This window comes from Scomber scombrus, chromosome 8 (assembly GCF_963691925.1).
Source record: "Scomber scombrus chromosome 8, fScoSco1.1, whole genome shotgun sequence".
Classification (NCBI taxonomy): domain Eukaryota; kingdom Metazoa; phylum Chordata; class Actinopteri; order Scombriformes; family Scombridae; genus Scomber; species Scomber scombrus.
The window spans coordinates 27,754,695-27,773,118 of NC_084977.1; the positions used below are offsets into that span (position 1 = coordinate 27,754,695).

The window sequence follows — 18,424 nt, forward strand, 5'->3', positions numbered from 1 at the left end:
TTAAGCTATTGACTTTTGTTTGAGTTAATAATGAGTCAAACCTCTCAATGTCTGAGTTAAAACTAATTCTTGAACACTCATGCCCCTTTCAAACATGGATTACTTGCTTTATATACCTGTTAAAGTGATGGATTTTGTCATATAAACGTAGGTGTCTCTCACATAAATGTTCCATAATGGCTCAAACATATAGAAAATCTTGTCTACAACTAAAAATATACTAATCTGCAGTATTTTTGTAGTTTATTAAGCTCATCTTTATTTTCTTTATGTATAAGAGATGGCAATTAAATAATAACTCTCTTCTTTCATCTCTCTCTTGCTGCTGTATTTCCTCCCACATTCCTACACAGCTGAAGAAAAAGAAGGGTTAAAGGCATCTGAGCAGAATTGGTGTGTGTTTGTCCCCAGCCTATGTGCTTACGGTGCTCTGAGCATCACAACATGGACTTGCCCAATGTACTGTGCAAAGCATTGCTACACACAAACTTTTCACAGTAGTTAGTGCTCCAGAAGTTCTCTGCATCCACATCTAATTCATACAAATATGTAAGGGAATGTGTTCTCAGTCAGAAAAATGAAAAGTTTGGTTGTTTGGTTGTTACTTTGTGCTGTCACTGATTGTTTGGCTTATGTTCACAGGCAATGAGAAAAGGTTAAGAGCGACAGGTGGTGACAGCGGTGACTTTTTCAGTACTTAAAGGATAAATCAGGCCATAAAATATATTTTTTCTGTCAACAAATCCCATGATTGTTGTCTCCATTGATGTCCAAAAACTATTAAAAATACATCAGTGAGCCACGGTGATACACTGGCAGACTATGGCATGAGCAATTATGGTCAACATGGGCACCCTGTTTCGAGTTGATTGCTCATATATCGTCCTGCTGTCATGAATCTCACTCGTGCCGAAAATCTGAGGCTGAAGTAATGTTTGCTGCAATACACTTGTGACCCCTTGTTTTAAAAAAAAAGATTTGTATCTTAAGAAAGAACAAATGGGCTTGGGGTTGAGTACAACACAGGCCAAAAAGTCTTGAGGGACAAACTAATGTATTAGTAGTTTTGGTATTTTCATGGGATTTGGTGACAATTTAATATTATAATAACAATTATAATATTCATTTATTATTTGATTTGAACAGTTTGAATTGGCAGTGAACAGTTTCTAGACACAGTAAATGTAAACCTTTCCTCTTTATGTTGATAATCATTAAGTTATTGTCATTGGATTTATTTCAAAATATATTTTCAAAATATATTTTACAAAAAGAATGGTTTTCTTATTGAGGATGCATTCATTATTGAGATGAAGTATATGAAGCATTTTCCCGAGAATAACTCACCTGACTCTCCCTTAAAGAATCAAGAAGGGGCACAAAGGCTTTATTCTGATAGTAAATACACATGCGTTTGATTTTAGAGGCATAAAAACAGACAGAGTGAACATAATGTAAATGTTTTTATTAAAATTGCCAAACACAACACTGAAGTACAGACAGTGGATTAGTACACAACTTAACTCTGATTATCTTTTACATGCTTTTCTAGCCAGTTCATGCTCATCATTTCCAGCAGGCTAAAACGCTTAATGGCAAGTTGGCAGCTGCATCACACCATCATTACATCTCGGACGCATTCCCACTCTGCCATCATGTCTTGTTCCTCCTTTACACTTGAATGACATTGAATCATCATGTACTGAATACAGCTTATTTCGATCTATGTATAGGAAGTCGATATTATGACTGTTCATGAGTGCTGAATCCACAGTGCAGGGTTCTGTAAGAGATAACAGATGAATAGTATTACATTCATGTGATGACTGACTGTACAACATACTCCATGTATGATTAATACCAGTCGTGGGTAAAAAAATACATTTAGTACATAATCAGTATCATATTAATCAATCAATCAATCAAACTTTATTTATATAGCACCTTTCATACAGGCTAGTGTAGTTCGAAGTGCTTTACAGTTAGTTGATTGACAAGCTGATAATAAGACGTGACAACATAAAGGAAATCATGACTTACTGAGACATCTCATCTCTCCAATCCATTCACCATTGAAGCAGGTTTTGTAAGGCCCGTCCTTCATGATGTAGTAGTTCTGACACCTGTATTCAACCCTTTCCTCATGGTCGTAGCCTCTTTTAGAAGAGGTTGTGGTGTCTGCATCTTCAATGAAAGGTGGCCGTCCGCAACCCAAAGGTTCTAAAAAAATGTGTATGATAACAATTTAAAATATTATTGAGGTGCAATAACATTTTCTCATTATAATATGCTATTATTAAGGGTCCAGTAATCTCAGCAGAATTATGTTTCCTAATCTTATTGCAGTCCTGCATGCATTTTCCTTATCAAAATAACATGCATTAAATTGACATGTTTCTCACAAATTAAATACTGGGTTAACTTTGGCTTTACAGCCCACCATATACTGAAATAACAGTTTAAACATCATGTAAGACATCTGAAAGTCAGATTATGGACCACCTTTATTTCCTCAGATAAGGAACGAGGGATAAGAGAAGGATTTATTTACCTCCACATGTTGAGAAAGGGTGACTCCACTGCCCGTTTGCTAAACATTCAACCTCTGCATTCCCTCTGAGATAGTGTCCACGTATGGGGCAATAAAACCTTAACTTGTCTCCTTTCCCTAGTTGTTGACCTACTTCATGTCTCTCGAGCCGTGTGTTGCGATGTACATATGTGATTCTGCATCCCTCTGTTTTGACAAACACAAACAAACAAGAACCCAAATGTTTAATTAATTTTTTTTATAGACATAGCATATTGGAATTAAGATCTGACTTTCTGAGTTTCATTAACCTAATGACAATGTATATTTATGTTTAAATGTACGTAAATGTACCTCTGTATGGAAATGTGCATAAATATATCACTTATTTCCATTATACATCGATACAGTAAGAGTAGATGGGGGCACACTACAAATTTAAGTTTCAATCTAGATGCTTGTTGTAATTAAATACGCTACAATTAATATTTTTACATTAACAATGGAAAACATGATAAAGGGATTGTAATGATATGTGCAGTGCAGGGTTCTGTAAGAGATAACAGATGAATAGTATTACATTCATGTGATGACTGACTGTACAACATACTCCATGTATGATTAATACCAGTCGTGGGTAAAAAAATACATTTAGTACATAATCAGTATCATATTAATCAATCAATCAATCAAACTTTATTTATATAGCACCTTTCATACAGGCTAGTGTAGTTCAAAGTGCTTTACAGTTAGTTGATTGACAAGCTGATAATAAGACAGAAGAAGTGACAGCATAAAGAAAAGGAATAAAAAACAAATTAAAAGACAAAAACAATGTAAATTAAATAAGTTAAAAATAAATGATTACATACAAAAAAAGAGTGGTTCTGACCTCATTTGACCCTAAATATTATCTGAAGTAATGAATTTGAATTTTAAATATGATGTGTAAATCACATTTTTAACAGATTTTATTATCACATGGACATATTTCAGCACAGGACCTTACACATTTCGATATTTTCAATACGTTTTAGTGAAAATGCAAAGTAATTGGGAAAAATGGAATATTAACAATATAAAGGGAATCATGACTTACTGAGACATCTCATCTCTCCAATCCATTCACCGTTGAAGCAGGTTTTGTAAGGCCCGTCCTTCATGACGTAGTAGTTCTGACACCTGTATTCAACCCTTTCCCCATGGTCGTAGACACTTTTATAAGAGGTTGTGGTGTCTGCATCTTCAATGAAAGATGGCCGTCCGCAACCCAAAGGTTCTAAAAAAATGTGTGTGATAACAAGTTAAAATATTATTGAGGTGCAATAACATTTTCTCATTATAATATGCTATTATTAAGGGTCCAGTAATCTCAGCAGAATTATGTTTCCTAATCTTATTGCAGTCCTGCATGAATTTTCCTTATCAAAATAACATGCATTAAATTGACATGTTTCTCACAAATTAAATACTGGGTTAACTTTGGCTTTACAGCCCACCATATACTGAAATAACAGTTTAAACATCATGTAAGACATCTGAAAGTCAGATTATGGACCACCTTTATTTCCTCAGATAAGGAACGAGGGGATAAGAGAAGGATTTATTTACCTCCACATGTTGGGAAAGGGTGACTCCACTGCCCGTTTGCTAAACATTCAACCTCTTCATTCCCTCTGAGATGGTGTCCACGTAAGGGGCAATAAAACCTTAACTTGTCTCCTTTCCCTAGTTGTTGACCTACTTCATGTCTCTCGAGCCGTGTGTTGCGATGTACATCTGTGATTCTGCATTTCTCTGTTTTAACAAACACAAACAAACAAGAACCCAACTGTTTAATTAATTTTTTTTATAGACATAGCATATTGCAATTAAGATCTGACTTTCTGAGTTTCATTAACCTAATGACAATGTATATTTATGTTTAAATGTACGTAAATGTACCTCTGTATGGAAATGTGCATAAATATATCACTTATTTCCATTATACATTGATACAGTAAGAGTAGATGGGGACACACTACAAATTTAAGTTTCAATCTAGATGCTTGTTGTAATTAAATACGCTACAATTAATATTTTTACATTAACAATGGAAAACATGATAAAGGGATTGTAATGATATGCCCTCAGAGAAGTATCCCATGGTTCTGCTATTCCCCTCGCTCTGCTCAACAGTGCTTTGTAGTAGTGGTCACCACCCCTACTCCTGGAGAGCTACTGCTCTGTATGTTTTAGGTATCTACTCTAACACTAATTCTGAACTCATTGTGAAGCATCTGAAGCTCGTCAAAGGCTTGAAAACGAGTTAACATTTAGAATCAGGTATTTAGAGTGGGTAGATACCTGAAACATGCTGGGTCGTAGCTCTCCAGGAGTATACTACTATGGTAGTAGTAGTATATTATCTTTTAGCTCACTGTTTTGATTTTGCAACTTTACTGTTTTGAATCACTCTCACTGCTCTCATAGTGTCGTTTTTGATGGCAGTGGGCAGCTGTTCTCAACATTAAAACTCTAAAATCCCACTGTGCAATACTTGTCCAGCACCAAACAACAGACAGAGAAAGTCAGTGATCAGCTGGTGAACATAGTAAAGCATTTAGCAGCTTAAACATCTTATGAGTTGGTGGAGACCAAATCAGAGCTAAAAGAGAGTGAATATTGGACTTTTACTTGCCAGATGGCCAGAAACGTGACTCCAAATGATTGCTGTGGTTGATCTGTGTTTGCTGAATGTGAAACCTTTTCCTAAAAAGTTTCCCATATTAACTTATAAAGTGATAATATGTGAGTGTTGTGTTCACAGCTCGACTCTGCAGTCCTCCAAGTTGCTAAAACTCAATAATTACATGTTTAATTCGACTTAACTGAACAGCAATGTACTGTATGTTTCTTAAATCTGCTTCAAAAATTAAATTACTCCTACTATTAAAAATAAAAAAGCTTCTAAGATGGATATTTTGTACACTGTCACACAGATTTTTTACCACTGCAAACAGGTAATGGATTATCCCACTGTCCATCTTCACCACATGTCAGTACTGAACTGCCCTCCAGAAATTTCCCAGCGGCCTCACAGCTGAATGTGAGAATGTGATTAGGAAGGATGGGATCACCGATTTCTGGCAAACCGTTCACTGTTATCCCTTCATCTGCAGGCGGGGGGCTACAGCTCGAAGCTGGAAGTAAACCCAAACAGTCAGTCAGGCCACTGAAGGAATAAAAAAGCTGAATGAGGCAATGTTTTGATGTATAAATACACCTATTTCATCAGTAAAATCTTTTACAAAGTATGTTTTCAACAAAGAAAAGAGCCTTTAGATTTACCACACATGAGGTCACAATGCTTAATCTTTGTCTCCTAAATAATAGGCATAGTTCTAAAAAAACTACACCTACAATTACTAAACTTTCATTTAACTTTTTAATATTAGCATGCATATTGAAATGATCATTTTCACCTATTAACAATTCATTGTTTACAACTACGTTTGTGCCACTAATCAGTCAAACTACTGTACTTTTGTACAGTGAGTTAAAACAAATTCCTGATCTCTGAAGCTCCTTTCAAACATGGACTATTTAACAATCAATGTGTAAATCTCCTCCGCAACTTAACATTTACACATTTACAGTATTTCATAGTTTATTAAGATTTTTACCAGCACAGATTAAGATTTTATTTTGTCTGTGTATAAGGGATGATAGTCAAAAAACATTACAGTGCTATTAAGAAGGCACAACAAGATATGCATTTACTATCTCTCTCTTGTTTATTTGACTTTGTGTAGCCTCATGGTAAAGAGGACCCGCAAATTTCCAGAATTGAATTTTTATTCTGGGGCTCTACTGAAATATATTGTAATTACGGGACAGACTGACGTTCATGGACATCTGTGCTGAGCCAGGATCATCATGTTGGTAGGGTAAAAAAACACTGCAAACAAAGAGATCAAGCCAGGCTATCTTGCATGAACCGTGTTTACATAAGTTTTAGAACTTTGACCGTGTCTAACATAGATATATTTGTTGTGATTTTGCACTTTATAAATAAAGACTGATAAATAATGATTGATATTCGCCATCATGACAGTAAAAGATGATCACAAAATGTATAGGTCCCCTTTAATTTGGAGCCACATCATCCAATATACCTAGAATTGGAATAGTCACTCAGTCATTGGTGAAAGGGTACAAAGAAACCCATTTAACTTACAGTAGCATGCTCCCTGATGGACTGCCAGCCAGCCTCTGCTTGTACATACATATTTGATGGTGGGACCTGATAAATAACCGGGGTCGCAAGTGAAATGTACCACGTCTCCTTCTTGGTAGTCAGCTTTTTCGGTCTCTCCTGAAATGTTGGCATGAGGAACATTCGGGAGCTCCGAACATGCTAACAAACAACATGGCAACATAAGAGAAGAAGAAAAAAATGGGCATATTGTTTCATCATTCAGATATGTAATGAAAATCTTATAAACACAGTATAGCATTGTGAATAATTAGTTCTCCAAGAACCCAAAAAGATTCCATGTTCATAGTTTGCCCATCTGATTACTTACAAGAAGGATGGAGACAATAACTGACTCTGTTTTATCCTTTCCAAGCCACAGTAAAGCAGACCTGATACTATACAGTTACACAGTATGACTTTAGATAGCGTTTGAGTGCTTTGGGTTGGTGGTTTGATTCAAGAGGTATTTCTCTCTGAACCGTAAAATTGATCCCATAATATATGCATGATAACAAAGCTTTAATATAATGTTATTAGTGTAATGTTCAAGGTTCAGCTTTGTTGTGATCATACAATACATAATTGCACAATGAGATGCAGTTTAGTAGCTGCCGGGGGTGCAGTGTTTCTGTGGATGCAGTGGTTAATAAATGCCCTCTTTTAATAGGACCCTTGATGATAGGCTTATTTGAGTATATGGATCCACTAAGATGAGATCATGTAGAATCTTTTACATCCGAATTGCAGCAATAGTGGTCATCAAAGTTATTTAACTCACAGTAGCATGTTTCCTGTCGCACTGCCAGCCAGCCTCCACTTGTACAAATATATATGGAGGTTTCAATTGACTTATAACCAGGATCACAAGTGAAATGAATCACATCACTGTTTTGGTACTCAGGCTTTTTGGTCGCTTCTGACACATGTGAATGGGGAACATCTGGGAGCTTCGAACATGCTAAGAGACAAAAAACATGGCAACATGAAAAAAAAGGTGGGAGGGAGCTGGACATGACTATACAATCAAACAACATCCACAACACTGACTGAGTATCTGCACAATTTTCCAATGATCCCCATTAGGTATAACTTTATTTCCATACGCTCCACCTTCTTATATGAGGTACACAGATGATTTACATATGAGTAGTTAAACACATTTTTATGTTGAAATGGTGGGATGCACTTATGACAAAATCTCCAAGCAAATAAAAAAGACATCACAACAATAATGGTAAACCTTTACATTATTTAAGGGTCATGGATATACATGTAAACACATTGGAATTTTATAATAATATAATCCATTATGATAACCCAATCTTCTATACATGAATAATTTAAATATTTCTTAAGAAGATACATTTTTGGAGCCATTCAATGTTGCAAAAAATCTTTTATTTTTTCATCACTTCATCTATTCATCTACCCAAACCCTAACCCTAACCCTAAGTTCTGGTGCCCCACATATTTGCACTAATTCTTCCTCTTGGTTAAACCTGTTTGTATCTCAAAGCTAAATCGTAACTCCTGAGATAATCAAAGAGTGCTACTTACCATTCTCTGATAAAGAAACTTCCACATTCCCCCACAGATTGAGGAGCAGAAAGATTAAAGACAAATGCATGCTCCTGTGACAAATGCTGTTTTCTAAGCAGTATTCCTGAGTGTTTCTCCCCAGCTCACGTCCTTAGGGAATATTGAGTGTCACAACATGGACTGCCCAGTGGGATTGCACAAGATTGTATAAACACAACATGGCAAGTGGCACACTCAGTTTACTGTATTTACCCTCTATACATTTTCAGTATCCTATCAATACTGTAAAGGAATTTGTTCTCAGCCAGAAAACTTAATACATTTAGGTATTTGAAAATAACGCGATGTTAGGTTTATGCAACTAAAACATGTTTTTATGGTTTGGGAAATGTTGTAGTTGTAGTTAATTATTGTTTTGCAATGTGCAATATTTTTTTTTAAGTGTCAACAAAATCCATGATTGTTGTCTCCATTGTTACAAATGATTAAAAACACACCAGTGAGCCTCAATGTTGCACCGGGATATTCCTTCATAATGGTCATTATGGGCACTGTATTTTGAGTCTAGCCCTTATACGCTATCCTTCTCAAGATGAAAATAGCCCTTAAAATACACAATTGACTCTAGTTAAAATAATGTTTGATACACATGCAGCACCATGGTCCATACTTGTGACCCATTTTTACATCTTAAGAGAGAACAAATGGGCTTTCGAGGTTCAAAAATGATTGAGGGATAGACTAAGGCATTGTTGGTTTTTGGTATTTTCATGGGCTTTGCTGACAAGAAACGTGCTTCATAATGCCAGCTTTATCCTTTAAATACAGTTCTTGAGTAAATGTACTTTCTACCATGGATCATTATGCCCACACAAGCATCAATTTCAAGCATCTCAGGTTAGGAAAATGGTCCTAATGGCTCCAAATTGATAGACTGATGCACATTTTAAACTATTATTAGACTTAGGATTTAAGAATGCAGTTGTTAAGTCAGAAAGTATTGTGAGATGGACTGATCAATTGTTCTTTTATGTGTCTTTTCATAGGATTCATTGACAATAACAAAAATATTTAATCCAAGCAAGACCACAATCTTAACATAACCAGAAACATGTTAATAATGTTTTTATTGTCAGGAGAAAATGTTGGAAAATCAAATAAAACTGACATTGATGGAGAACATTAAGGCGATTTTTTTCCAGATACATTCAATGTAAACCTTTGCTCTTTATGTTGATAATCACTGAGCTGTTGTCATTAAGTATAGCTTCAAAATATATTTATAACTGACTATGCATTAATATTTAAATTATTGTATGAGAACCATTTCCCCCACAAAAGCACATCAGACTTTCTGTCTCATAACATTAAAGAATCAAGAAGGGGCAACAAAGGCTTTATTCTGGTAATAAATACACATGCGTTTGATTTTAGAGGCAGAAAACAGACAGAGTGAACATAATGTAAATGTTTTTATTAAAATTGCCAAACACAACACTGAAGTACAGACAGTGGATTAGTGCACAACTTAACTCTGATTATCTTTTACATGCTTTTCTAGCCAGTTCATGCTCATCATTTCCAGCAGGCTAAAACGCTTAATGGCAAGTTGGCAGGTGCAACACACCATCATTACATGTCTGACGCATTCCCACTCTGCCGTCATGTGTTGTTCTTCCCTTACACTTGAACGACATTGAATCATCATGTTCTGAATACAGCTTCTTTCGATCTATGTATAGGAAGTCGATATTATGTCTGTTCATGAGTGCTGTATCCACAGTGCAGGGTTCTGTAATAGATAACAGATGAATAGTATTACATTCATGTGATGACTGACTGTACAACATACTCCATATATGATTAATACCAGTCGTGGGTAAAAAAAATACATTTAGTACATAATCAGTATCATATTAATCAATCAATCAATCAAACTTTATTTATATAGCACCTTTCATACAGGCTAGTGTAGTTCGAAGTGCTTTACAGTTAGTTGATTGACAAGCTGATAATAAGACAGAATAAGTGACAGCATAAAGAAAAGGAATAAAAACAAATTAAAAGACAAAAACAATGTAAATTAAATAAGTTAAAAATAAATGATTACATACAAAATAAGAGTGGTTCTGACCTCATTTGACCCTGAAGTAATGAATTTGAATTTTAAATATGATGTGTAAATCACATTTTTAACAGATTGTATTATCTCATGGACATATTTCAGCACAGGACCTTACACATTTCGGTATTTTCAATAAGTTTTAGTGAAAATGCAAAGTAATTGGGAGAAATGGAATATTAACAATATAAAGGGAATCATGACTTACTGAGACATCTCATCTCTCCAATCCATTCACCGTTGAAGCAGGTTTTGTAAGGCCCGCCCTTCATGATGTAGTAGTTCTGACACCTGTATTGAACCCTCTCCTCATGGTCGTAGCCACTTTTAGAAGAGGTTATAGTGTCTGAATCTGCAATGAAAGGTGGCCGTCCGCAACCCAAAGGTTCTAAAAAAATGTGGGTGACAACAAAGTTTATACATTATTGAGGTGAAATTATGACATTGTCTCTAAATTGACAGATCTTTGACTGTGATCTGTATTTGTGAATTAAATGAAAAAAACAAATGAGTAATTCCCAGAAAAGCTTTGTAATTACATTAAAGAATACGGTCCAGACCTTCTCTATGTGAAAAGTGCCTTTGAACCTTTGTTGTGATTTGGTGCAATATAAGTAAAATTGAATTATTTTTGTCAAAAGTCTTTATATCTATACAGTGTATACAGTCATGTATATATATATATACACTAGTTACCCATATGACCACATTTACATCCTGGTATTAACATGCTTTTAATCTGGCTACATTATCCGAAAAAGATATCTGATCATGGGCCTTTCCATCTTGGATCTAAATATACAAATTGAGATCCCAGGGGAAGACGTTCATACTTGTCAACATACAGTACATGGTATGTCGTAAGTCAAGGGAAGCAATGCAAGAGTGGACCAGTATGACCTGCTAGGCAAGGTTCCTGGACAAATGGAGAAAGCCGTAGGCATTCCAAAAATTATTTTAAGCAATCTTGACTAGGCTAACACCACTTAAGTTCAAGTTTATTGTCACTCAAACCATACATTCACATAACAGAATGACATTTCTCTGAAGCCCAGGTGCCAGACAAATGATTCACCCAGTGGGGCCTCTCTCTTCTCCCCAACAAGTTTTTTACAGCATTTTCCCCCTGGAATATATTAATATATATATATATATATATATATATATATATATATATATATATATATATATATATATATATATATATATATATATATATATATATGTGTTTTTGCTGTCAGAGTAAAAACATTCAGTTAAATTCTGCCAGCACTCTAATGTCAGCATGGCAGCATCAGTGCAGATGGAGAGGCTTTTTACCACTAGCACTGCCTTGGCTACCCACGTTGCTCATGTGACCCTTGCATTGTATGTCATAGCGGTCCCTTAAGAGTCTCCAAGAGTGATATTGCTGCATGGGCTCTACTTATTTTTCCTTTGCAGAGGAACATTTTAGCTCGGCAGCTCGAGACAGCAGGAAGAGACAACAGCTGAAATGTGGTCTGGTTGATTCAATTGTGTGTTTTACATGCATTTTTATCTACAATCACATGCATTTTTGCCTATTCTTATAACATACCCAGATTACATGTTAATACCTAGTAAAATGTGCCCTAAAATATTTATATTAAACATGAAAAACTAAGAACGACAGTTATATTCCAAGAAGAACAAAATAGCAACAAAAAGATAATATGCATCAAACTGACAAGCTTCTCATAAATAAAAAGCAGGGTTAAATTTGATGTGATTTTACAGTCCACCACATCCTGAAATAACAGTTTCAGCATGAATTGCTTCACAATATAAACAAATTGCTCCACTGCCTTTGCAGTTTCAGCATCCTTTAAAATGCAGGGTAAATAGAGCAAAAGTAAGCCCTCTGAGAGAAACATCTGAAAGTTAGGTCATGGACCTTTGACCATAGTTTCTTCAGATAAGGAAGAAGTAGAGTATAAGAGAAAGATTTATTTACCTCCACATGTTGGGAAAGGGTGACTCCACTGTCCGTTTGCTAAACATTCAACCTCTTCATTCCCTCTGAGATGGTGTCCACGTAAGCGGCAATAAAACCTTAACTTGTCTCCTTTCCCTAGTTGTTGACCTACTTCATGTCTCTCGAGCTGTGTGTTGCGCTGTACATCTGTGATTCTGCATTTTTCTGTTTTAAGGAAGAAAATGTGTTAATAGGTCCATAGGTTTATATAAACAGCAGCATACATGACTTAAGATCTGACATTTTGGGTTTTCCTTACCTCTGTACGAATATGTATGTATATGTTCTACTAAATGAAAGTGCCCAAATGTAAGATTCAGCATAGATGAGAATATTCATTACTGAACTATTACTAAAGTTACAATCTTAATGTTTTCATCATCACTTATTGGTATACAGATTCTTAAGGTTATATTATGGGCATGTGAAAAAAGTATATTTACAATAATTAATCTATCACATTAATATTTAAATTGTCCTTAAGATGGATGCATACAAATAGGAAGTCAAATGAAATGAAATCATCAATGTCTCTCATTGAATCACAAAATTTGAAGATCATAATGATCAACTGCTTTTCTTTGTATATTTTACCTCGTTGAAAATAAACATACCAGAACAAGTTGGAAAGGTGCCACTCCACTTCTCATGGCCTGAACATTGAATTTCTTGAGGCCCGTCCAGGCCATATTGATCGTCACAGAAAAAACGTATTTTATTTCCAAGCTTAATTGTTTTGTTTTCTGGTAGATCAACTACGTGGAGATGAGAGTGCAGCTCATCAACTTTGCAAGCAATGTCTGAAAAGAATAAAACAGTGAACATGTGAAATGAAACACTTTGTAAGGTTTAATTGACAGGGGTTAAAATCCTACAGGGGTATCCTTATGTATGCAGTCATTAAAGGGTATCATAAAATGCTCTACATTTAAAAAGTATCATAAACATATTGTTTACAGTATTATTTTTTTTAATCTAAAAATGTTTACCTTCACAAGTGGGCAATGGTTTATCCCACTGTCCATCTGTGCCACATATCAGCTTAGAACTACCATTCAGATATTTCCCAGGAGCATCACAGCTGAATGTGAGAAAACGATCAGGAAGTATGTGGTCTTCATTATCTGGTAAACCTTTCATTGTGATCCATTCATCTGCTGGCGGGGGGGCACAGCTCAAAGCTGAATAAACACAAACAGTCAGTCAGGTCACTGAAAAAAAAAGCTGAGGAAGGAAACACTTTTATGTATAAATAAACTTATTTTTTCAGCTAAAATCTCAAGTTGCAGCAGAGAACATAGCCTCCCCATTGAGTCACAAAGTGGTAGGTCCCACTGGTTTTGGAGGTATTTTTCCACATAGAAATAACTAGTTGTAATACTATGTAAGACCAACAATAGAAGTTTTTGTTATGACCACCAGTTTTAATTGTTTCAGCTTTGTTCCTAAGAAATATCTCTCATTTTGACATGTTCAAGCTGTCTAAATACTACAGTACCCATGAGCCTTGGCTGCTGTTGCTGTGGGGAAGAAGAAGAAGCCAGTGAGAGGAGTGAACCACAGTTGCACACAGTTACTTTATCATAGCAATTGGGAACAATATGCAACACTATAGTCGCTGAATTCATCCAAAATTGACCCAGAAACGGAAAAAAAGACAAAGAAACCCAATGATTTTCTAACACAGTCTCTTGTAGAGATGGTTTGTACAGTAGAGTTTTCTCTCTTGCTAATTTTACACATTGCAAACATTTGCACATTCTGCACATTCACATTTACAATCCAATAACAAACAAAACACCAAAACATTACGGTGCAGCTTTAAAGATACAATATGTAATTTCTCCTGCTAGGTGTCTCTCAATCAAAACAATAACAAAAGCTGGACTTTTATGATGTTGTGAAGTAGCGTGGGATCATGGGAGTTGTTGTCTTCATTGTTAAATAACCACCATTGCTGTCATTGCGGTCTGCTTCTCCCAGTTAGGATTCCTTCTTTGTTCAGAAGCTGAATTTTCTGTAGAGGTCTCCTCCTCTCAAAAACAAAAGGACTCGTCATTAAAACTGGTAAAAACACTGGAAAAAAAAGTAGATTCACATTAAAAATGGGTGCTTCTCTGGCACTGTTCAGCAGACACGGGACATCCGGAGGAGCTGTGAGCTGAGTTGCTGCTAATATTTGCTCAGCTTGTTTCTCTGATGACTTAAATCCTTCATCCAATTGATAATTAAAAACCTAAAAAGTTTAAAAAATACCTAAAAAGTTTATTGTTAACATGTGGCTTAAAACTTGATAGAAAGTCAATTTATGACAGCTTCTGGCAGACAACCACAATGCTGATGCACAAGATCATTATTTTATGTACATGCACTCTTTGGTAGATGGTTAAGGTTAAGGTTATGACGCAATTATGGTGGACAACCGCAATGCTGACACGCGTACGTAAGTTGATCATCATCTTATGTGCATATACTCTTTGATGAAGTGTAAAAGGAATATGTCTCCATTGCCAGGCGACCAAGAGAAACGGACTGTTAAAATTAAAAAAGGTCAAAATTGAAATTACAGATCTCTCTGGGTATGAAAATTGATGGAATCAATTTGGGTAATGTACAAAACTCAACAAAATATGTAACATTGGTCTAGTTGTTTTTAGTCATTTTAATTAGGAAAAGTTACATATTATATGTTGAATGTAAAATTGTAAGAACTTTGACTTGCTGTTTTGTTGTTACTAAAACTTACGATCACATATTGGCACATGGTTGCTCCAGCTGTCCAGATAACAAGTCCTGGTGGTCTCCTTACTCATCATTTGATACCTGTAATGAACACTACAATAAAGCTTCTCATTTGGAGATGAAAAATGTTCGACATATAACACAATCAACATGTGCCAGGTCAATGTCTCTTTCATTTTTCTCAATTATACGCCATTCAAGAATTATTATTAAACTAATTTATATGAATCATTCTAGATGCACCTACCCTTCATTACAAAAATATTTGATAGTTGTTCCAAAAACAAAGTCTTCACCACGGGTAATTTGATAATACCCATTGGGAGTGTCATCAGGGAGTTCACATGGCTTTACTGGAAAAAAAAGTTTTTTCATCAATCAAACAATTCCTAAGTGAGGTAATTTAAAACCTCAAAAACCTTGCTGAATTGTATTTGAAAGTGCCAGCAAACTGGCCGTAGTATTATTTTTGTTCTACTCTTTTGGTAAAAACCAACATATCCTCATAAAAACAAAAGTATAGGTCTAAAATTTAAGCTGGCAAAAATGACCAATAGTTATGCCATCTAGTGGCCGTAGCAATGCACTCTAACTTTCCAAAACCGTTACAAATCACTGTAAAATCATTTTGTGGTGCAACAGCACTGTGGTCAAGGTCTGATTTGGTTTGGCGCAAAACCCACTTGGTGAGTAGTAGTAGTTTTTACTTCTTTATGCTGCGAACACACTGAAGAGTGGCGAAAAGTGGCGTTTTTTTTTATTTCTGTCATTCTGTGCACCGCAGTAATTAACTACCGATGTGAACCAAAAAAACACTGTTGACATATCTGAAGTAAGATAGGTTGCCAAAGAGATGTCATCCCAATTAACTTTATTTTCAGTGGGAAAGGGATTCATATAAATAGTCTAGATCCTTGATAAGACATTATTTTCGCCATGGAGAGAAACACACAGCTCTTGCTGTTGTTCTGGTTTATTTGAGGGGTGCATCGTCTGTGGGTGCATCCCTCCCTCCAGACCTGGGAGTGATCATGATGTCACCTATGTGCTAGAAATGAATAGTCTATTTCATCACTTCTGTACAAAGTGGCTATTGAACTTGAAGCAGAAAAGCAAGCTAGTGCACAAAAAATATCCAAATATTGACCCACATGCAGTTATAACATCTCAGTTCAAAACTCATCAGTCACACTAAGCAGACTGGTGAGCTCTGTGCATACAGACTTCTTTTTCTCTGCATCTTTATAATTGTACAACACGTTGTCGCACAAAATGGATTGTGCAGAAACAGCCACAGTAAGTTCATGGCTGAACTTTGCCGCCACCATCTGTGACGAAGTGCAGCAAAGTGAAGCCGGCACAGATTGCATGGCAGCTCTCTGCAGGATGCTTTTCACTGCTTTTCAGTGTGTTCACGGTGTTAAAGTTACACAGCCTCCATTCTCATGGCAACAGTAAACACCACAGTATTTAAAAAAATGTCCCAACTTGCTGTTGGAAACACTCAGGGAGCAAGTAGTCGTCTCCTGCAGCATAGTCAACTATTTATCTAGCCACTGACCCAAAAACAAACAAACAAACAAAAAAACAGAAGCGAAAAATGGTCACCTGCAGCAAAGGTCATTAGCTATCAAGCCATCCACCCAACCTGCCTCCTCCTAACAAGGTGAAAATGATCCTATCAACTTATCTTATATTGACGTTGTTTGCCAGCCTGAATTTTAGACCTATACTGTCGCTTTTCTTGTGAGGACGAGCTGTAATAATACAATTCTGTGCTACATCATTGCTATTTGCAAATTTCTCCCTAATATAAGTCTACAGTGGTTATGAAAAAACTATTTCAACCAATATAGCAGTATATAATATAAAGAATTATATAATATAAACGATAATATAAAAGATTCACATTTGTTGTTATTTGATTACTGTAGACATCCAAGTGTTAACAAAATAAAAAATGTAGTACAGAAAGCCGTTTAACTCACAGAAGCACTTTCCCTTATGGATAGCAATCCAACCTGTGTTCGTGCACATATATCTAATGGTTGGACCTGATATATATCCGGTTTCACATGTGAAATGTATCACATTTTGCTCTCCATACTGATCTTTTCTGGTCTCCTCTGATATGTAGCCATGAGGAACTTCTGGGAGCCTTGAACATGCTAACAAACAGCAACATAGTTAAAGATGAGGAAATTGGACAATTGTATGTCACACAGAGTTAGTAGCTAGTTATGAGAATCATATCAGAATGTGAACAGGTACAGCTTTAGGTATGTGACTGGGTAACAACACAAATTTTAGGCTATACGATACATAAACCAGCCGTCACATACTAACAACACCAACCTTTCTCTAATTATGCAATACCAAAACTCAAAACACACAGTTTAAGTGGAAGTCTTTAAATTCACTCTTACAAAGCTAAATCATAAGAGTCAAGTATTAAAAAAAAGTCTGTCTTACCATTCTGTGATAAAGACACTTCAACATTCCCCCACACTTGGAGAAACAGAAGAATTAAAGACACTCGCATATTGACGAGCAGCTGCGCGGTGACAAACGAGTCTAACTGAGGCTAAAGACTTTGACACACACTTTACTGGGCAGAATTCCTGTGTGTTTGTTCCCAGCTGCAGTCATCAGGGAGCACTGAGGGTCACAACATGGACTGCCCAGTGGGATTACGCAAGGTTGTGTATGAATACAACATGACGAATCGCAATACACACAACTCACAATGTTCACAAAAGCAATACTCAAAGTTCGAGAAGACTTGGCATAATATATTTCTTTGATATCCTATCAAATTAATTCATAAAACACTGCATGGATTTCTCCTTTTCAACAAGAAGATAAAAAAACAATAAACCTCCTGAAAAAGCACTTTTGTCTTGAATTTCTCATATATTCCTGTCTGATTCTGTCTGAAAGAAGACATACTGCTTTACTGATTTGACATACAGTAACTTAATTTGACCTGACTGAATGGCCCTATTGCAACTTATGTAAAAACAATACATCTTATTACAATTAAGACAGTTAAGTTATATTATACTATATATACAATATTGATACTCGCTCACAGAATTGGTGGTTGCTCTATATTCCATTAGTCAGAACTGAAATGGGAAAAATGTCTTTCTCTTATAATGCACCTTACACAATTTTTACCATCAATACAGCTGTTCAAAAGTCTTATCTCAGACCTTGTTTTATTTGATTGTAACTGTTATTAACTTCACCCTA

At 35.7% G+C, this 18,424-nt stretch overlaps 2 protein-coding genes across 8 annotated transcripts in view; both read right to left on the reverse strand.

Moving 5' to 3' along the window:
- LOC133985167 (complement factor H-like) overlaps positions 1-18,424 on the reverse strand; it is a 47,638-nt gene that overhangs the window by 15,453 nt on the left and 13,761 nt on the right. For 2 of the 7 annotated variants that reach the window (XM_062424756.1, XM_062424754.1), the window contains exons 16-22: positions 13,417-13,608; positions 13,042-13,227; positions 4,142-4,327; positions 3,630-3,809; positions 2,552-2,737; positions 2,041-2,220; positions 1,451-1,783 (exon numbers count right to left, since the gene is read on the reverse strand). In XM_062424756.1, the coding sequence (XP_062280740.1) occupies positions 1,590-1,783; positions 2,041-2,220; positions 2,552-2,737; positions 3,630-3,809; positions 4,142-4,327; positions 13,042-13,227; positions 13,417-13,608 (1,304 nt within the window). In that variant the 3' untranslated portion in view covers positions 1,451-1,589. Of the gene's footprint in view, positions 1-1,450; positions 1,784-2,040; positions 2,221-2,551; positions 2,738-3,006; positions 3,081-3,629; positions 3,810-4,141; positions 4,328-9,766; positions 10,102-10,639; positions 10,820-12,406; positions 12,593-13,041; positions 13,228-13,416; positions 13,609-18,424 lie in introns of those variants that run through there. The other 5 variants (XM_062424755.1, XM_062424758.1, XM_062424759.1 and 2 more) reach the window with 5 other exon arrangements.
- On the reverse strand, positions 13,986-18,194 carry LOC133985175 (complement factor H-like). Its single transcript, XM_062424771.1, has 5 exons — positions 17,642-18,194; positions 17,158-17,337; positions 15,417-15,522; positions 15,174-15,250; positions 13,986-14,503 (listed from the first exon to the last, which is right to left on the reverse strand). Exons 1-5 carry the CDS (start codon positions 17,709-17,711, stop codon positions 14,388-14,390), a joined length of 549 nt encoding a protein of 182 aa, XP_062280755.1. The 5' UTR covers positions 17,712-18,194; the 3' UTR covers positions 13,986-14,387.